We start from the raw sequence: 22,122 nt of genomic DNA, 5'->3' as shown, positions 1-22,122 counted from the left end.
AAGTTCCCATTAGCAGATGAGTGGATTAAAGAACTGTGGCACATCTACACAATGGAATACTATGCTGCTGTAAAAAGGAAGGAATTCTTACCAATTGTAGCAGCACCTATGGACCTAGAGAGCATTATTCCAAGTGAAATAAGCCAGTCAGAGAAAGATAAGTATCATATGATCTCACTCATATGTGGAATCTAATGAACAACTGATGAACAAAAATAGACCCAGAGTGATAGAAACATCGAACAGACTGTCAAACCTCAGAGGGAAGGCAGGGGAGGGTGGAAGGGTGGGAAGAGATCAACCAATGAACTTAGATAGATAGATAAATGATCTATTCCTGTACTGTTTGGTACACTGGCCACGAGCCAAGTGGGGGTATACCATGGATTTCAAAAACTTCCTATAAAAAAGTTAAATACCTGTCATAATTTTTTATATTGATTGTACGTTTTGGGTAAACTAGGTTAAATAAAATACATCATTGAAATGGGGGAAAAAAGAATTTCCCTTCTAATTTAACAATTTGTAACATTAAATTGGGATAGATTTTCAGGTTTATTTGCTAAAATATCATTGATGTTTCTTTACATGGTCTAAGGAAAGATAGGGAGGGATCTATTTGTAAAGTTTATCCCAACATTTTCAGTTTGATAAGATTTCTATACATCATCATCCTATATAATAAAAGCCTAGGTGGCATTGCGCAATGCCCTTGCATGAAGTTATCACAAAATGGCCACGGCAACATCATCACAAGATGGTCGCTACAAGATAGTTGCCACAAAATGGCCGCCACAAGTTGGTCGCCACAAGATGGCCGGCAGGGGAGGGCAGTTGTGGGCGATCAGGCCAGCAGGGGAGGGCAGTTGTGGGCGATCAGGCCAGCAGGGGAGGGCAGTTGGGGGTGAGATCAGGCTGGCAGGGGAGCAGTCAGGCGTCAATCAGGCAGGCAGGCGAGTGGTTAGGAGCCAGCAGTCCCGGATTGTGAGAGGGATGTCCCAGATTGGAGATGGTGCAGGCTGGGCTGAGGGATACCCCCCCACCTCCCTGCACGAATTTCGTGCACCAGACCTCTAGTATTTAAACAATGCTCTCTGGAAAACAGGTTTGTAGAATGGAAAGGTAATCAGAAAATATCACAGAAAAGCACTCTCTTTCCTCCTCCAATTTGAAAATAATATTATCTGGAACTAAAACGAGAGTAGAAGGCAATATTTTTTCTATATCAACCCCTGTTCCTGACAAAAGAGAAGGTAAAAGTTAAGAAGAGAAAGGGCTTGTGATAGGGCAGTGGCCATATTTGCAAAGATAAGAAAGCAAACTGGGTTGGAAACCGTCTAGCTCTCCAACCATAAGGCAGAGCGGCACTGTGGGCTCTGCTTCACTGCATGTCTCCTGTGGTACTGTAACAGCCACAGATTCACCCACCATAATATTAGCCACAGGACAGTGTGCTGAACAGAGCACTGAACTTGGGCTGGAATCAAGCTTGACTGTGGCAAGTATGAAGTTTACAGGGGTGAAAACTGGCTTCTGCCTCACGTATGACATAGGTATACATAGGAATTAAAACAATTAAAAAGCTAACTGTTCACAACTAAGTAGGAAGACTTCTACTGTACACTGGATTTGTTGCTTGCCAGAAAGAACTTTTTTTTTCAGGGCATACTCAGAAACACCAGACGATGTTATACAAGGTCATCTGGGCAGGCTTCAAAATTGGCTTTAGATTTCATTAAACAACCCATAGCTACAGACCACAGACACTGAACACATCTCATGGGTGGACAGAAACCAACTAACCCAAGCCTTTAATCAAAGTCTACCCTCCACACTTTGTGGGATGATGACCCTACTGGTAGACAGCTGTTTATCCTTGTCCTGGTGCTAGGAATGATTTGTACTAAAATATCTTTTAGTTGCTTGTTAACGCAAGTTTGCAAAGGAACTAGCCAGCGTGTGCAGACTGGCCATGTTTCCTGAATGTAATGCTACTTGCACCATAAGTGAAATAAACTCATGATAAAAGGCATGATATGCTACTTCCAGCCAGTGCTTCCTTAACCTTCACCATGTCTGCCATACTGGTGGTATAGCATGTGTATTCTGTATCGTTTACCTCATTCTTTTAAAATGACTTTTTAAAATTTGAGTGAGATTTATTTTTAAAAGTAGCAAATTTCTTTAAATCACTAACATGAATAAGAGCTATCACCCCAAGATACAGAAGGTAAATGTAAAATAAATGTAATAATAACAATATAGTGTTATTACATTTTACAGAAGGCAACCAAAAGGAATAATTTTAAAGGGTAACTTCTCACGAAGTTTCTATATTAAAAACTCTGTTTTGCGGTACCACTCACTTAAAGTCATCTCTAGCAGCACCAGTGGTGTATGCCTTACACTTTGGGAAAAATTAAACTAAATGGATAATGATACAGTACCGCGATGTCAGTCAAATTACAGCATAGACTATAAAATTCAAATTACTAAGCCTTGGGACAGGATTCATTATGCACCGAGAAAGTCTGCCCTAGATTCTTGGATGACAAGATAGTACTACAGGGTAATAATTCTTCTCACATACCCAGGATTATTGTCCTCGAACAGCTAAGAACCAGTGAGCAGACAAAGACCAAGTCCAGGCTTTAAGGCATGTGCATGTCACCACAGAAATCTGCTTCAGACCTTCATGCAAAACCTGTATGCTTTTTTAGTCATTTAACAGCATATTCAGATACCAATTTCATCGACTCCATCCTTCCATCTATGTTCAGAGGAAACTGTTTATTTTATTACATATAAATTTTAGCTATTTGCCTTAGTTTAAAAAAAAAAAAGAATCCACCAAGTCAGGACATGAGAAGCCGGGCATGCTCCTCGCCTCCCCCTGGCTTGTAAGGAAGCAGGCTTTGTCCCATGCCTTCCCAGAACAAGACCCAGCACTGTCGGCGGGGCCTGTCCAAAATCAGTAGGTGGTGAGTGGTGGGACGCAGGCTCCCACCAGAGTCCTCTCTGCAGAGCACATCTAGCCATTCTGGAGACAAAACTGTACACACTGTGCTCATTCCAAGCCTCTCTACTTTCACCTCAGAAAAAGTCCCCGCAGACTATATATAACCATAAGCATCACCCTCTCTCCCAAAGCTCACTCTTCTCTCTTTTTAACACAACACACAATTCCCTTGACTTTGTGCCTGAAATATCTGAAAACAAAGCCACAAAAGTCAGGGTTTGGAGGTCCTGGCAGCTCTTCTTGGCCTAGGAAATGAGCCTGTAAAAACTTCTCTCCTCCTCATTTACAGATTTTTTTTTGAGAGAAACACAAAACCTTTCTTTTCTCCACCATTTGAGCAAGGGAGCATCAGGAAAGGTCTCATTTTGCTCCTAGAATCAAAGCCAATGTGAGCTTAAGGCGGCTCCAGTATCTCACCCTTTACCAGGAATACCCTGAAGGCTGCCCACGTTCCCCATGGGAAGGTGCAGGGGTGCCAGGAGCTGGGTGAACTTGTGCTCATGACCACACACAGCTGCTGGAGGAAGCTCAGTAGGGGATTCATGGGCAATGACATCTAAGAGCTTGCTACTCAGTGTGCGCAGTGGAACAGCAGGGCCTGCATCCTCTGGGAGCTCTCAGCAATGCAGAATCTCAAGCCCACTCCTGACCTACTGCATCGGAGTCTGCATTTTAACAACACCCTGTGGTAATTCACTGCATGCTCAAGTTTGACAAGCGCTGATCCCATGGAGTTGAGTAGACTGAGACCAGCATCCTGCCTTCCTCCTCCATGGTCAAGCAATGCTTAATTCCTACATTAGGAATTAAGGAAGTCAATGAAGGCCCTACTACGGCAATGGCCAGCCCTGGCAAGGGCCCTGCTACAACTCAGGGACTCAAAGGAACAACCTCTGACCATGGAGCAGGCTGCTCAACTGGTGCAAGAGAAGACGAGTGGCTCCAGGCCTCCAGGCCTGAGCCTCAAACCCTTACCAATGCCTGCACCCACACAAAGGAGGGGTTCTCACACTGACTCTCAGACTGCAGATTTTGTGACTTTTATTTACCTACTCAGTTGCCTAGGAAATTCACATTACTGTGATTTTTACCTGTAAACAAATGAGAGGAAGCACAGTGAGATCTGCCTGACCTGGAAATAGCCCATGACCTGTGTTCCTATTGGTTAGAATGAACGATGACTTTGTTCTGCTCGGTCATCTCTGCAGTGTGTTCATAGCCTCACAGAAAGCCTGACCCCTGCCATCCTCTGGTGTGCTGCCCACTGCCCCCCAGCACTCCAGTGCACACCTTCATGCTGCGGAGCCAGAGCCAGGTTCTGCCAGAGTGGACAGGGGCAGTTAACTCCCCTCAGCATTTCTAAAAGAGCCTGACCGAGAGGTAAAAGGCCTGCAGGACCCCTCACAGAACTACCACAAACGCGCAGAAGGAAAGGCTGAAAGTGAGAACAGGATGAAAAAGGGGAGGAGAGAACACCTTTTTGTGTCCTGACACTGACTACGGTGAAAGCTTAGCTTCTTTTATCAACATGCTGGGAGGTATGAATGCACACAGAGGCAGGTAGTCCTTCTTTCTAGGTACGAATGTTTGAAAAGAAATAGTTGATGTGGGAACTGGTAAAAGTGGTGACCAACAATGCCGACTTTCTACAGAGCATTCCCGTCCCTTTAGAGTTATTAGCGTAACTGGGAACTTCCAAGCTCTATGTTTTCTCTCCTCCAAATGATCAAAGGCAACACTTCTCCTTCTCAAGTATTTCTGGGCCCCTGCTTCTTTTCCTTTCTAATGCCAATTTCAAAATTGCTATTTTATTTCTTCGGATTATATGATTTGAGTGACAATTTTACAAAGTCACTGCTCCCTTGCAAATTTAATAGCCAGCCACCCTTATAACTGAGATCATTGCTAAGGCAAGAGAGAGCAGATTGAGTTATGTATTCCTTAGATAAGTGTGAGACAGGATAGCCTTAGGAGCAATTCTGGCCTCCAACACCGCTCCAAGTATACACTCCAGTGTAAGGGAAAGTGCTCATCAACCGCGTCTGTGCTGAGCTGAGGAGTAGAGCCATGCTTTGCACTGCTCGCCACCCCTGTCCCAGGGCAGCTAATCTTTAGGGTGCCCAGTGACCTGTGGCTTATGGCTTATGATTGGCTTAGAAAGATGATCTGTTTGACAAATTCCTCACTGAGAAATCCGTCAAGCTGACACCACAGCAGGCGCAGAAGCCAAAAAGTAGGTAGAGAAAGACCACAACAAACTGGTTGTGCAGAGGCCAGTTCCAAGAGAGCAGGTCGACAGGGAGAGAACAGCGCACCTACAGACAGAAGCAGACGCACTAAGAAGAGGCCAGGAAACCCGAAGGCGATGTCTGATGCGAGCTCTATGCCAAAGCTCTTGGATGTCAGCTCCACCCCCTCCTTACCATGAATCCCCTTTCCCTGAGCAGATCTGGGTCCCGTGCAACCAAATAAGCCACCGTAAAACATGCCCCCCAAAATAAGTATTTTCTTCACTTTTTCCAGTACTTCAAGGTAAGAAATAATTCTCATGAAAAATAAAAGTAGACCCTACCTTAAGAAACATATGGCTTAACTTATAGACAGTTTCCAATTTATCGAATGTAATAGGGAACAGCAATTTATTTTATTTTTTTACCTTTTATTTCTATCATTGTCACAGAAACCTTCCAGGGAACAGCAATTTAAAAGCTATTAAAAGTAGGGGGTTCAATCATTTTTGTTTCACCATGTTTTCAATCAAGTACTGATTATCATTGCTGCCCTATAACAATGACCCCCAAAAATAGTGTATATATGGGCCTTGGAGTTGCTGTGGAAGACAGGAGACTAAAAGATCCAGACCTGATGTTCATTGAGAAGAAACATATTTTATAGAAAAACAAAACAGGTATGCAATATGAGAGAAAAAGATTATCCTTTTTATAAATAACTCAGAGTATATTGGGGCTTATCCAAAGGAAATTATACCAGAGCCCTTGCAAGAACGGAATCCCATCACTTAAGACAGGACCACTGGGATCTGCCACTTTAACTTAGAGTAATTTATCAAATATGCAATAGCAAGCAGGGTTACAAACCCACTCAGGGTGTGCTCTAAGGGCTATGAAACACAAGGTTAAACCAGGGTCTGCATTTAAATATACCACAAACTCCAGTGGGCAGGCCCACCAGTGGCCTAATTAGAAATAAATTAAACTGGCAGAAGATGCCTGAACAGCAAGCAGGTCTGTTCACTGCAAGAAGACAGATTCTGAGCCATAGGCCGAGAAGCCAGCCCCTCCCCAGGGAGTGTCCCCTCCTCTCAACAGCCCCTCAGTGCTGGACAGATGACCACACCACCAGTCCTCAATGTCACACTCAGGAAAGTGAGGGAGCCAGATTACATAATTTCTCAGACAACACTCTAACTCTTGAGAAAGTTATCATTCAAAAACTGTATTATGGCCCAGCCAGTGTGGCTCAGTGGTTGAGCATCAACCCAGGAACCAAGAGGTCACCAATTAGATCCCTGGTCAGGGCACAGGCCTGGGTTGTGGGCTCGATCCCCAGTAGGGGACATGAAGGAGATGACGGATGATGTTTCTCTCTCATCGATGTTTCTATCTTTCTACCTCTCTTCCTTCCTCTCTCTCTAAAAATCAGTAAAAACATATTTAAAAAATAAATAAAAACTGTGCTATGAAAAGTTTTTTGGTAAATACTTGTAAGTTAACTAAACTATTCAATAATGGCATTAATTTCATCTCAAAATTTATACACAGCTTTCCCATAACCATCAGGTGAAGTACCTCCAATAACCTTTATCCACTCTGTTTATTAAAAATCCCCCCCAGCATCAGAATAGATAAATGGACAATTCAAGTGGAATCTTTTTCTTACCATTTCGGGACACATCAAGTTCCACCAGCTGCATGAAGTTTGCTATTTCTGGAGGGAGCCGCTGAATTTCATTATCACTAAGTCCAAGCTTTCGTAATTTGACTAGCTGGAAAAATTGCTGAAAAACAAAACAGTTTCACATAGGTCTCATATATATTTGCAACATAAAAGTTTTGTCCAATATAAAATTTAAAGCAATATATCTTTTAAAAATTAATGAGAATTATACCAATATCAATTTCCTGATTTTGATACTATATTATAGTAATATGAAGATGTTACCACTGGGTTAAACTGAGTACAAAAGAGGTTTCTGTTCTATTTTTGCAACTCCCTTATTAATCTACTAGTGGCCCGGTGCATGAAATTTGTGCACTCGTGGGGGGGGGGGCGGTCCTTCAGCCCAGTCTATGCCCTCTCATGGTCTGGGAGCTCTCAGGGCATGTTCGACTGATGGCTTAGGCCTGCTCCTGGGGAGCAGCTTAGGCTACCATGCTCACCAGCCATGAGCCCAGCTTCTGGCTGAGCGGCGCTCCCCTGAGGGAGCGCACTGACCACCAGGGCTCAGCTCCTGTGTTGAGTGGGATTCGGCCGAAATGGGCTCTCCGACATACCCCAAAGGGTCCCGGATTGCAAGAGAGCACAGGACAGGTCAAGGGACCCCACCAGTGCACTATCACTAGGCTGAGGAGGAACACAAGAGTTTGGCCAGCAGGGGAGGGACCACGGGAGGGCTCCGGGGCATGTCCAGCCCCTCTCGCTCAGTCCCAATCAGCTGGACCCCAGCAGCAAGCTAACCTACTGGTTGGAGTGTCTGCCCCCTGGTGGTCAGTGCACATCATAGCAAGAGGTTGAGCAGCCTTAGCATATCATTAGCATATTAGGCTTTTATTGTATAGGATAATTATCTCAAAATTAAAAGTCTTTAAAAATGAGTAAGTAACTCAATGAGAATAATAAGTATTCCTTCAACCTATCAAGTAGGTGGTCACTTATTTTCTACTTATGAAAGCTGATGTTAAATCTGCAATATTAAATAAACATATGCAAAAATTAGAATAAAATATTTTAAAAGACATTTTTAAAAGGCATAACTACACATCAGAAAATATACAAATACCAACCAAAAAAAATGTGTCATGCAGAAAAAAATTATTTTGAAAAATCTAAAAAAGAGCCGACACTGATACTTCCATTAACCATGGCAGACTGAGCACATTCCTTTTATCCCACACTCTTTAAAAACTGTACTAAAATGACATGAAAATAATTTATACAATCACAAAAATATGCTAAGTGAAATAGGTCAGTCAGAGAAAGATAAATATCACCTGATCTCACTCATTTGTGGATTATAATGAACAACGTAAACCGATGAACAAAAATAGATTTAGAGACAGAGAAGCATCGAACAGATGTTCAAACCTCAGAGGGAAGGCAGGGGAGGGTGGGGATAAGGGGGAGAGATCAACCAAAGGACTTGTATGCATGCATATAAGCATAACCAATGGATACAGACACCGGGGGGTGAGGGCATGAGTGGGGGGATGGGGGACAATGGGGGGATAAGGACACATTTGTAATACCTTAATCAATAAAGGAAAAAAAATATGGGTTAAACTCATGAAGACAATTAAAATGAGAGGGAACAAGTGCACAAACTAGATATGCAACAAAATCCTTGAAGCTAGAAAACAAATGAACAAATAGTAACTAATAAAGAAACAAATAAGCTGAAATTTAAGCCTCTGGAGTAGACAATAATAAATTAGGTCCAGGTATGGTAGGAAAAGAAACTGGTTGTAAAAAAATATGCAAAGAATAGTTAGGTCCCCATATTCTCTTCTCTACTCTGCATATCCAGACAGGAGACTGAGAATTTCCCTTCTGGAAGAGTTGACTCTCAGCACAGCTGAGGGCAGGGGTGAGGCACCCTACTAAAAACAGGGGGCTGAGTCAAAGCCTGCTCAGTGAAATCCCACCAGCCTTTTCCCACAGCCAGACCCCCAGACATGAGGATAGACCTACAGATATAGATTATACTACTAGAGGTGCCCCAAGTTACAAGCCCCACCCATGTACAGTTTCCAATCATCTTTTTTTTTTCCCTTCATCTCTCATTTTAAAAAAGCCACAGTTCTCCAGACACTTGAGGAAAGCCCCTAATGTGCAAAAAAGAACGTGTGCAAGCGCACACATCTCAGAAGAAACAAATATGATATGGGAAGCAGAAAAAATTTCATCACCCAAGAATATATTTAATACCCTCAGAGAAATAGGAGATAAGGCAACATAATGCCATTAAAAAAAAAAGCTACAAAGAAGAAGTAAGCTTTTAGAAATTACAACTTATTGTAGCACCAATAAAAGCCTCCAATGAAAGGCGTGAAAATTAAAGCTAAAATCTTTCAGAGGGTAGAATAAAAGGACACTGAGGGGGGTGGGAAAATGGGAAAGAAAAGACAGGAAAATCAGAGGTCAATCTGAGGTACTACACTCTACCAATAGGTATCCAAAGAGAGAAAACACAGGGGACTATAGAACATGCATTTCTAGTTTGAAAGAGCCCAACAGGTAGCCAATGAATGAAAACAGGTACCAAGGAATATGGTAGAGTTTCAGAATTCCAGAAAGAATATTCACAGTTTCCAGAGACCAGGGGATTAGAGGTGGGGAATTACAGAAAAAAATTGGGAATCAGAATAGCACTGGAGTCAACAGCAACCTTGAAGTGAGAAGGCAATGGAGTGATTCCTTCAAAATTCAAAAATAACATTATTCCCAACCTAAAACTACATACCCAGCTAAACTATCAATCAAATATGATGATAGAATAAAGACATTTTCAAATATGCATGGTCTCTAAAAATATTCCTTTCTTATACCTTATCTCATGAATCTGCCAAAATGTATTAAGTAAATTTAAAGGAGTAGGACCTGAGAACCAGAAATCAATCAACAAAACAAACAGAGAGACAAAGGACATGCCCAAGATAAAATAGTGAGAGGAATTCTAAGACATCAGCCACACAAGCAGGCCCTACTAGCAACCAGTCCACATGGAGAAAATATTAAGGCTCCCACAGGAAAGATCTGAAAACAAACAAACACACACAGATTTGAAAGATTATCTGATGTGTTTGGAAGTAGTGAAATGATTTGTTTGATGATAAATTAGAAATAGGAATAGAGGGGGGGAAAGCAAGGAAAAAGAAGGGAGTTATTAATTCCAGAGAAAATATAAAGTAGATAAGAAGATATAATCATAATATAAGATTTGGTTATGAATAATACTTAGAGTCATTATATTTTAACTAGGGGCCTGGTGCACGAGATTCATGCACTCAGGAGGACGGATGTCACCCCTCAGCCCGACCTGTGCCCTCTTGCAGTCTAGGAGCCCTCGGGAGATGTCCGACTGACGGTTTAGGCCCGCTCCCCGCTGAGAGCAAGCCTAAGCCATCAGTCAGACATCCTTAGCACTGCTGCAGAGGCGGGAGAGGCTCCTGCCACCACTGCTGCCCTTACCAACTGTGAGCTGAGCAGCTTCTGGCTGAGCAGCGCTCCCCCTGTGGGGGCACACTGACCATCAGGGGGCAGCTCCTGCATTGAGCATCTGCCCCGTGATGATCACTGTGCATCATAGCAACCGGTCATTCTGCCGTTCAATCGATCTGCATATTACCCTTTTATTATATAGGAAGATATCTATATATTAATAAAACCAAAATTTATTTTATGTCTATATTAAAAGGATGGAAAAGAAACTCTAAGTATTAAAGTCTAATTTTCCACAGAAGGGAATCAACAGGAAACTATAAAGTGGGGGGAAAAATCAAACTGTAAAAGCAAGCCATTTAGCAAGTGGGAGGCAAACATCAGTAGAAATCTCCAAGAGATGAGGGTCCTCAAAGCCACAAACTAGAGTGAAAAGGGGGAGGGCAAGAGGCTGCTGTTCTTGTGTCATACTACATGGCTTATTGAATTTTTTAAAACTATTGCACCTATTACTTTGCTAAAATTAGAAAACTCATTTACAAAGGAAAAAGTCTCTAATAAGATAACAGGGTATTCCAAATGTTGGTAATTTTGAAGGATGCTAATATTTAATAAGTTGTTTTTATTTTAATTAATAAATTTGGTAAAAGAAATTGTATACATACATGATCAAAAAAACTACCGTCTTTTTTTTCTTGTGTTTTCTTAGTGTTTTATTTCAATTTTAATTTTTTTAAAATTACAGTTTACATTCAATATATTTTGTATTAGTTTCTAGTATACAGCACAGAGGTTAGGCAATCAAATACTTTACAAAGTGTTCCCCCTGATTTCCAGTACCCACCTAGCACCATATATAGTTATTACAATATTATTGAATATATTCCCTATGCCAGTGGTCGGCAAACCTCGGCTCACGAGCCACATGCGGCTCTTTGGCCCCTTGAGTGTGGCTCTTCCACAAAATACCACGTGTGGGCATGCACGTACAGTACGATTGAAACTTCGTGGCCCATGTGCAGAAGTCGGTTTTCGGCTTTGGCGAGTCTATTTTGAAGAAGTGGTGTTAGAAGAAGTGGGGGGTGTCGGTCGGTCGGGCAACGGGAGACGTGGCGCAGGCGGGCTGCAGGATACGCAGTGCGGGGGAGGCGCGCGCCATTCATGCAGGAGTTGAGTGAGCCAGTCAGTCAGCAGTCTCATTGTGCAGTGGTTAGTGCTAGTCGCGTCTGCAAATCGCGCACGGGTGACAAAAGTACCTACTCGAAGCATAAAGTTACCTGTATTTTTCCAACCAGCTGCAAATCCTACAGGTATTTTTGTCATCAATTTAAGAATTATAATTATTTTGTGTTGGTGGCTTTATTATTATTTTAGCAAAGGCCAGCTTAGGAGTACCCTAATTAAGTTAATAACAATGTACCTACCTATATAGTTTAAGTTTAAAAAATTTGGCTCTCAAAAGAAATTTCAATCGTTGTACTGTTGATGTTTGGCTCTGTTGACTAATGAGTTTACCGACCACTGCCCTATGCTGTACTTTACATCCCCATAACTATTTTGTAATTACCAATCTGTACTTCTCAATCCCTTCACCTTTTCTATCCAGTCCCCCAACCCCCTTTCCTCTGGCAACCATCAGCCTGTTAAATGCACCATCTTTCAGAAAGCAATTGGGTAACCCATAAAACATAAGTCTTCAAATCCACTAACATAATGACACTTTAAACACTGTCCTTGTAATATAACTGAAAATAAGAAAAAACAAGCTACAATGTCTGATATGCCTTTGTGTTATCAGTAAATACGGAAAACATACATGTCAAATATGGGGAATGACTAGCATGTTAATGGATAATTTGATATTAAACAAGCAACAAAAATGGTTACTATAAAGGCCACAGTGCTTAAAAAAGATTTACAATTCAAATATAATTTTTAAAGGAAACAAAACTGCAGGTACACTGTAAAAAAGTATGTGTGCATGTTGATAGGAAGAAAATGGGAAAAAGTTAGGCTAGGTAATAAGGAAAATTCATAAACAACTTAAATTTTTATTTAAAAAGAAAGATATTTTAAAATAAAATGCACTATGAATCTGAAAATGAATGCTAGCACTTAGCTGTATATTGTAATGAAAGTGCTCAACAAAAGAACTAATCCTTTGGATTTCTTTAATCATACAGTTGAGATTTAATTTCTTAAGGAAAGATATTGAAATGTCTTTATGCTGGTTGTACTAAAGCATTAGCTGACTCAAAAGCCATTCAAAAGAGCCACATATTTGAATAATTAAGCTTACGCCAATTTTCAAAGAGTCTGACAGTTTCATAATGCATCAATGTGTTTACTCAAGCATGAAAAGCTCACTTTGTTTTCCAGGAAAAACATAATAGCAACAGCACAAAAACCATCACCAATTCCTTATATTCAGGGATCATTCAGAAATAATATAAGAAATCAAGTCAATAAGGTACTTAGATCTACAGTGAATAATTAATTAGTTTTATGTCTGTGGAAAAGACAGCCTACAAATCCCCACATCCAAGAGAAATCATAACAGCAAGCACATTTAAGTTTTGTTCCAAGTGATAAAAGCGCCCTCAAATACAGCTTGTCACAAATACCACTTCATTCTACTTGGGAAGCACATCCAGATGTAAAAACAACCCTATCTGAGGACCCCCCAAAGGAAAATGAATTCCTCAGTCCTTCCCTCATTATCCTAATGGGATCTTAATTTGGTATCCAAATGCTTTAAATTAACTGTTTTCTTATAAGATTGACACAATGCCACTAAGACTTTATTAAATCCTCTAGTTTTCAACTTTCTCAGCTAGGGGAAAAACTCAACAAGCTATAAACCCTCTGCTTTCTCTGAGATTAGCCAGGGCACATGGAGAACGATTCATGTAGCTATCTTGGCAGGGCGCCTTGGCACAGAGCGGTCATGTGACGGAACACACAGACACCATTCTTCAACTATACCATGTTTGATTAGAGCACTCTGGCCCCCGCAGAGCACATTCTGTACAATTATATGCAAAGAAATCCAAATTGCCTTGGCTTGTTAGGCTATACCACAGTCTTCTTATAGCCACCATTGCTTGTAGTAGATGTAAAGTCTTTAACTTGGCTGAAGAATATGTTTCTTTCCCCCCCCAATCTTCATTTCTTTTAAAATATGTTTTTATTGATTTTTAGGGAGGGATCAAGAAATAGAAACATTGATGAGAGAAAAGCAATATGGATCAGCTACTTCCTGCACAGCCCTCACTGGGGATTGAGTCCACATCCCAGGCATGTGCCCTGACTGGGAATCTTTTGGAACCAGCAACCCCTTGGATCCTGGGTTGACACTCAACCACTGAACCACACCTGCCGGGCCCCAATCTTCATTTTTGACAAGGTTCTTTTTCCTTCTCTTTTTTATATATGTATATTCTTATTATTTCAGAGAGGAAGGCAGAGGGGGAAAGAAATAGAAACATCAATGATGAGAGAGAATCATTGACTGGCTGCCTTCTGCACGCACTCTACTGGGGACTGAGCCCGAAACTGGGCATGTGCCCTGACTGGGAAACAAACCCTGATTTCCTGGTTCATAAGATCGACGCTCAATCACTCAGCCAGGCTTTTCCTTCTCTTTTGACACAGTATTAATACCTCCCTTCTTCTTAGAAAGGGACATAAGGAAATCTCAGTCCTGTAAGAGTTTCGTCCTTTGTTATTAGTCAATGTCCCCTTACTGCCCAAATGTCTCCTCCATAATGTAGAGAAAACACTGCCACAGATTAACCTAGAGGGCAACTGTGTAAGAGTGTTATTAAAATCCTGAAAATTGTTTGACTCCAAGCTAAAAATGGCACCAAATTTACTCACAGATTTCCCTTCTGGAGACATTTTAACCTTCAACTGAAGGTTAGCCCCTTTTCATCCCATATCACTCTCATCACAGTCCTACTCCTGTCCCCACTGACATGAACTGGCCTTGTGAGTAACCTCCTTGGTAAAGACATGGTCAATCAATGGTTCTAATCTGAAGGTAAGATTCACACTTTTTACAATATAAATCATTTGGCAATGTTCTTCTCTATAAGACTTATAAATAGGCCTTTATTATCAAGAAATTCTACATATATGCCTTTAAAAAAATCACTCTCATGTTATTCCAGAACATATACAGGAATGTGCTTGACAGAATTATTCAAAATAGCCCAACACTATAAATAACCCAAATTCCCATCAACAGTAGATCTGATAGAGGAATATTCTTACAATGGAATTCTAAACAGCAATGAAAATGAAAGCTGTTAGTCATGATATGCAGGAATCTTAGTAATAACATTCAGCAAATGAAGGCAAACACAAGAATGCAGACATTATTCTACTTACATAATGTTGGAAAAAATCACCAAAACTTAACAATTTTTCTTAGAGAGACCCATAGAGGTGGCAAAAACTATAAAGAAAAGCAAAGAAGTGATCACTGTAAAATCAGGTTAGTGGTGATATAAAATCTGAGTGCGAGGGAGAGGACTGTGGCCAGGAAGGGCATGAAATGAATGGGCTTTTGCAGTCGGGACAATGTTCAACTTCTCAACCTGACCCGTAGTTACAGGTGTTCATTTTATGATTTGTTATAAGGTATGCATTTGCACCTTATGCACTTTTCTACAATAATTATTTTACTTCACAATAAGAAAAGTGTTTAAAACTACTTAACTCATCAGGAAGGAAAATACCAGACAATCTGCACCAGAGATCAAATTCTTTAACCAAGTGATTGGTGTGCCGCAAGAATGTTTAAAACATGCAATACCTGACTATTTAGTCGGAGGCATTGACCTCTTTCCCTTATACTGTCAAATAAAAAAGTGACAACAGCCAACACAATAGCCATCCAGTGTGAATGATTCAAAATTATACCTATTTTTTGTCAGATTGGCAGAAAACACACTTTTTTTGGAGTGGTGCAGAATTTTAGTAATTAGTTTATGTGTGCCATGAGATAACAAAAGGTTTAAGATTGCTGCTTTAACTCATCAGAGTTAATGACAACGAAAACAATGGCATTATATCTGGAGGGGGAGAAACAAAGTGACCACAGTAACTAAAACAACAGTATCAGTAGTGATAATGCTAGTGCCATTATGACACTGCTGTTATGATACAGCATCAACCTTTATTGAGGGATTCTCTATGCTTGGCAGTGAAGGAAGAACTTTACATGAATTACATTCTTTAATCATCTCAACATTGTCATAATGCTGACACCTACATGTATCAGTTAGTTTTTGATGCAAACCATCCCAAACTTAGTGACGCAAGAAAATTATACATAGTTTATTTCTCACATTTCTGTGGGTCAGCTGGGCAATTCTGCTGCTGTCACATGAGCTCACTCATGCAACTACATACAGATGGAGGTCAGAACGGCCTGGCAATTAGTGCTGCTGTCTGCTGAAGCTCCTCTATTCTCCCCAAGGCCTCTTGTCCTCTCCCTTATAATAGAGCAGCTTCCCTCGATGATGCTCTCTGAGGAATATTCACAGGGCAAAGGAAGAGGCTGCAAGGATTCTTAGGGCCTAGGCCAGTGATGGCGAACCTATGACACGCGTGTCAGAGGTGAAACGCGAACTCATTTTTTTGGTTGATTTTTCTTTGTTAAATGGCATTTAAATATATAAAATAAATATCAAAAATATAAGTCTTTGTTTTACTATGGTTGCAAATATCCAAAAAAATTTCTATATGTGACACGGCACCAGAGTTAAGTTAGGGTTTTTCAAAATGCTGACACGCCGAGCTCAAAAGGTCCGCTATCACTGGCCTAGGCCTTGAAAGCTACACAATTTATTTCTGCCACAATCAGGGAAGTGGAGAAATGGTCTCTACTGATAGGAGCAGCAGCAAAAATCACAATGAAAAGAGGGATGGGATGGGAGAACGATGGCAGATTAAACAGTAGACCACAAAAAGATAGGAACCTCAAGTATGCCACAGAGAAACACACATTAAAACAATAAATTATCCTAGGAAACGCTATGGTTGATCACAGAGTAATGACTTTTCTAAAGAACATTTAAACAGAAAATACAGTCATCCATCAAATAAACTTTGGATATGATTTTTGATACATGGGAAGGTTATAGATAGAGGGAAAAAAACCAAGAAATAGTCACAGAATAGTAGACGGATCAACATAGAGAAATCAAACAATATCTCATCTCCAGAATTCGAATTTGAAATGGTTTTAGCAAACACTCAAAGATAAAAACTATTGATGAAATAAGTATTAATAAGTCACTCTTTTTAGTGTGCTTTGGTAAAGAGGTGTGGAATGGGAATGTCCCTGGATAAATTACTTCACTTCTCTGGTCCTCTGTTTCCTTGTATAAAAAAATAAACATTAAATGACCAAAAGGCTCTTTTTACTTCTAAAAATTATAGGATTGCATTTCAAAATACCTTCAATATACCATTAAGAAAAGTGAAAAGCCTATTAACACACAATATATTAAGCATGGTGTTATAAATGCTTAAAATTACAGAAAGCAGATTAGTGGTACTCTAGGAAATGGGGAATGATGCTAATGGATATGGGGTTTCTTTTGGGGTGATGAAAACGTTCTAAAGTGGACTGTGGTGATGGCTACACAACTCTTCCAATGTACTAAAAACCACTGAATCATGCACTTAAAATGGGTGAACTGTATGGTATGTAAATTATATCTCAAAGATGTCAAATCATGCATAGAACTGGTAGGCAACTAATGAAGAAGAAATCATCCTATCTAATAATAGACAAACATGGTAATTGACCGTACCTTTGCTATGCCTCCCATTGGCTAATCAGCGTGTTATGCAAATTAACCCAACCAAGATGGCGGCCGGCAGCCACGCAGCTGAAGCGAGCAGGAGGCTTGCTTGCTCCAGTGATGGAGGAAGCCACGGTTCCCCGCCTGCCGCACCCGGCTCTGAGCTCCGAAAGCAACAAAGTTTCCATTATAGAAGCTAAACAAACCCCAGATACCTGCTTTCAGCCAGCCCCGGACTCAGAGCTGGAGCGAGCAGGAGCCCGGCTCTCAGCTCCAGTGACGGCAACAAAATTTCAATTATAGAAGGTAAACAAATCCCAGAATTAAAAAAAAGAAAAAAAGGAAAGGCTGGGAGCTTCAGTCACCAGCCAGCCTGAAAACGGCCCTCACCCAGACTGGCCAGGCACCCCAGTGGGGACCCACACCCTGAAGGGAGTGTGACCAGCTGCAAACAGCCATCAGCGCCATCAGCCCCTCACCCAGGCTGGCCAGGCACCCAAGCGGGACCCCCACCCTGATCCGGGAAACCCTTCAGGGCAAACCAGCCGGCCCCCACCTGTGCACCAGGCCTTTATCCTATATAGTAAAAGGGTAATATGCAAACTGACCTTAACAGCAGAAAGACTGGGAATGACTGGTCACTATGACACACACTGACCACCAGGGGGCAGACGCTCAATGCAGGAGCTGTGCTCTGGTGGTCAGTGCGCTCCCACATTGCGGAGCTCTGCTCAGCCACAAGCCTCTCCTGCCTCCTCAGCAGCACTAAGGATGTCCGACTGCAGCTTAGATCTGCTCACCGCTGGCAAGTGGACATCCCCCGAGGGCTGCCAGGCTGCCAGAGGGATGTCTGATTGCCAGCTTAGGCCCAATCCCCCGGGGAGCAGGCCTAAGCCAGCAGGTGGTCATCCCCTGAGGGGTCCCAGACTGCGAGAGGGCACAGGCCGGGCTGAGGGACCCCCTCCCTGAGTGCACAAATTTTTGTGCACCGGGCCTCTAGTTTTTGGTAATAAAAGACTAAACTAAAAATACCAAACACTTTTATTTAATTGAATGCATACCCTATATGCACGAATGGGGTAAAATTTTCGTTTCTCCAATTAACAAATGAAAAAAACTGAGATTCAACAACACTTGGTGGTTTCCCTGACACTGGTTCCAGTTAATAACATTCTTTATGGAAAATTCCAAAGCACCAGCATGTTGGAGGATCACAGAGTAATACATGTTTGGGTAACCATCTGGCAAACAAAACAACAGTGAAACTATATTCTAATAAGAGGAGTAAAACAAAGTCATGGGAAGGTGGAGAATTTAGACTAGAAAAAGAGTAACTGCTAAAATTGTGCCAATGCTGTATTCCACCTTGACTAATGAGAGGGAAAGGAGCATGCTAATGAAACCTGCATGTAGGAGCACGTGCGCAGTGTTTCTGCCAATTCGATCCAGGCAGAGAGTACGCACTTGAAAGGAAAGAAATCGAGACAGACAAGGAAATGAAGCAATTGGAGGGTCATGGGCATGGAGACCTAACTCCAGATAAAGTCTTAAGCAAGAGGAAGGCTGAAACTGACAGAGAAAGCAGTAGGCAGAAATTTGATACAAGTTTGTAATGTGATCTAGCAAAAAGGCATATAAAGAAAGAATAAAAAAGCCTGGGTCTAGGTTTGGAGGTAAAAAAGGAGATATCACCCAGCAGCAGGACAGTCCTGGTGAAATTCAAAAAAGGCTAACTACCTGTCCACTCAAGTGGCAATTCCAATTTTTATTTTCAGATAGACAGAGAATGGAATTCAACAGAGTCACAAATACTTAAGAATTTGAAACACTGATTCACAAATAGAAAGCTTATGTCCACACACTACTGCATGGGCCATATAATTCATAATAAGAAATGAGGTAAAAAGTTTAATCCCTCAATAAAACTAACCACTTCCTCTATAATGTGAAACAGGGAAAAGAAATACATTTCCTTAACTGTTTATTTGCTCATAAGACAAAAATAAAAAGATCACAGGAAAAAGTCTCCTGTTCTAAAATATAACTTTTTAATCCGTTCATAATTCAGTGGCAGAGGTACCTTTTCTTTATGCAACAAAGAAGAGGGAACTGACTCTTTTCCTTACATGGCCCTAAAAAATCACAGATAAATCAAATTTCAGAGAAGCAAATTAGTTTCCACCAAGTTTAGCACATATACTTGAGCATTTAAAATAAAGATATTTACAATTTACTTTGCTTGAAATATTTTCCTTTCCAATTTTTCTGTATTCTGGCCTCCACTAATAATTTTATCCTCTCTCATTGGCAATATATTTTAACATTTTCAAGGTAGTTTAAAACATTATCAAGCTGTTACCATTAATGAAGCCTAACAAATATAATAATGCCCAAGAATACCCCTAGCCCCCCCAAATTAAAATAGCTTAGGGGTATTCTTGAAAATCATAAAACCAGGAATGATTTCGTTATTATGCTATGATCCGAAGAGTGGATAAGGCTGGTAGTGGTATTTGCAATGATTTGGAGAAGAGAAGCTTTCATTAAAAGTAAGATGGCCTTAGCCAGTTTGGCTCAGTGGATAGAGCGTCAGCCTGTGGACTGAAGTGCCCCAGGTTCCATTCCAGTCAGGGACACATGTCCAGGTTGAGGGCTCGATCACCAGTAGGGGGCATACAGGAGGCAGCCAATCGATGATTCTCTCTCATCATTGATGTTTGTATTTCTTCCTCTCCCTTCCTCTCTGAAATCAATAAAAATACATTTTTTTAAAAAAAAAGTAAGATAGATTAGCCCTGGCCAGTGTTTCTCAGTGGTTAGATAGTCAGCCCTGGCACCCAAGAGTTGCAAGCTCCATTCCTAGTTAAGGGCACGTTTGATCCACATGCCCCAGGGCATGTGCAGGAGGCAACCAATTGATGTGTCTCTTTCACATCGATGTCTCTCTCTCTCTCTCTGTCTCTCTCTCTCTCTTCCCCCCTTTCTTCCCACCCTTCTACTCTCTCTAAAAATCAATGGTGAGGATTAACCAAAAAGGAAAAAAAAGTAAGAAGGACTGGGACAGCATTACTTTACTGAGAACCTGAACACTGGGACAAACTGTGCACATGGAAGAAAAGGCACAGATGGAGAACTGACAAGCCTCAGAATGAACAGAATTGGCTTAGCACAGGGAAGGGTCGAACATGACAAGGTGAAAAGAAGGATATCAGCCTGAAACACTACCAACAGAAGAAGGATTAAACACAGGATGGCAAGTTCAAGCAATAAACTATTATATGGCCATTAAAAATCGTGTTTCTAGCCCTAGCTGGTTTGGCTCGTGGATAGAGCGTCAGCCTGCGAACCAAAGGGTCCTGGGTTCGATTCCAGTCAAGGTACATACCTAGGTCACAGGCTCATCCCCAGCCCAGGCCCTGGTCGGGGCTAGTGCAGGAGGCAACCAATCGATGTGCTCCTCTCACATCAATGTTTATCTCTGTCTTTCCCTCTCTCGTCCACTCTCTTTAAAAATCAATGAAAAAATATCCTCAGGTGAAGATTTTTTAAAAATCGTGTTTCTAAAGCATATTTAATAATACGATATATATGTGTGTGTGTGTGTGTGTGTGTGTGTGTGTGTCCTAGGGTTATGAAAAAATGTAAAATTTTATATGCACTATAATGCCTATTTTGCTTTTTAAAATGTAATAGGAACTTTAGGGAAAGAACTCTTTTAAAAGGGTAAATCTGGTGAGAAAAAAGACCTTAAGCCCAATGATTGAGAATTATTTCATTGTGTTTTTGTACCACAAGAAACCAGATTCTATTTATCTCATTAAAGAGGTGCTTTGCCTTCAAACCTGAATCAACTGTATCTTCAAGAAAACTTGAAGGATGAGGTATAACTAGTTTATATAGGCACACAAAAAGTTCTTCCAACAAGAAATTAAATAGATATTCAATTAAGTATATTAAAGTGGTCTTATATTTTGACACAGGATTTTCAATAAAATTGAGTTTTTCATACATTTTACTCAGAAAAGCATTATATGACTCAACTAGAATAAAATTTTGTTTAGGGGGCACTTTGTCTTGGATCCAATACAATTTTCCAAGCGAACAGCAGTAACAATCATTTATATACATAATGTACCTACTATATGCAGGGGTTTAAAGGAGAGGGAAAATGTTCAAACAAGATGTCCCTCTCCAGGGACATCCAGGAGCTGACACAAGACAGGTGGATCAGAAGTTAAAATATTACAAAGTAAATCATAGTAAATGAGGTACAAAATGCTAAGAAAGGATAATAAATGTCTCTTGTCATCATAAACTACATCTGTTAAGCTCCTTCAGAGAGAAAAAAGTCAATTACGCAGTTTTATGGTCAACCATGCCACAGCAATAAGATTTCTAGGAGACATCAAATCTGAATGGATTATTCCGAGAAACTGCCAGGAAGATTGTTTCTGAATTTTCACAGGAAATACACCAACATTTGGATCAACACTCTGAGTCCTCCTGAAGTAACAGGCTCAGCTAAGAAAAAGGATCTGGGCAACACTTGGATAAACAGAATAACCTGGATGGCCTATTAGGTAATGTTTTCATCCCCTAAAGGAATAAATTAATACCCCAGCTACGGTTTGATCTTTCCGGGTAACAAGCAAGAAACAGAGGAACTCAGTCACTGACACAGCACTTAGAAAACTGAGTTACAATCATTCAAGAATGACATTTAATGGCACTTTTAGTGCATAGTAATCATATAAGTAAATGGGAAAGAAAAGGACTTTGTCTCTTACACTAAAAAATGCTGAAGATGGCCAAACTGTTTTGAACCATTTATCAAGAGATCTTGAAGGGCGGGAGAGGGACCTGACTAACCGATTGATACGACATACT

General features: G+C 40.9%; 1 protein-coding gene across 5 annotated transcripts in view; it reads right to left on the bottom strand.

Moving 5' to 3' along the window:
• The window catches only part of LRRC1 (leucine rich repeat containing 1), a 92,912-nt gene extending 75,629 nt beyond the window's left edge, over nucleotides 1–17,283 (bottom strand). For all 5 annotated transcript variants that reach the window (XM_005863322.2, XM_014537283.1, XM_014537281.1 and 2 more), the window contains exons 1-2: nucleotides 17,245–17,283; nucleotides 6,920–7,037 (exon numbers count right to left, since the gene is read on the bottom strand). In XM_005863322.2, coding sequence (XP_005863384.2) covers nucleotides 6,920–7,037; nucleotides 17,245–17,262 — 136 coding nt within the window. In that variant the 5' untranslated portion in view covers nucleotides 17,263–17,283. The remainder of the gene's footprint in view (nucleotides 1–6,919; nucleotides 7,038–17,244) is intronic.
• Between the last annotated feature and the right edge of the window lie 4,839 nt (nucleotides 17,284–22,122).

The sequence above is a fragment of the Myotis brandtii genome, unplaced genomic scaffold (assembly GCF_000412655.1).
Source record: "Myotis brandtii unplaced genomic scaffold, ASM41265v1 scaffold176, whole genome shotgun sequence".
Classification (NCBI taxonomy): domain Eukaryota; kingdom Metazoa; phylum Chordata; class Mammalia; order Chiroptera; family Vespertilionidae; genus Myotis; species Myotis brandtii.
This window is presented reverse-complemented; position numbering and strand designations above follow the sequence as displayed.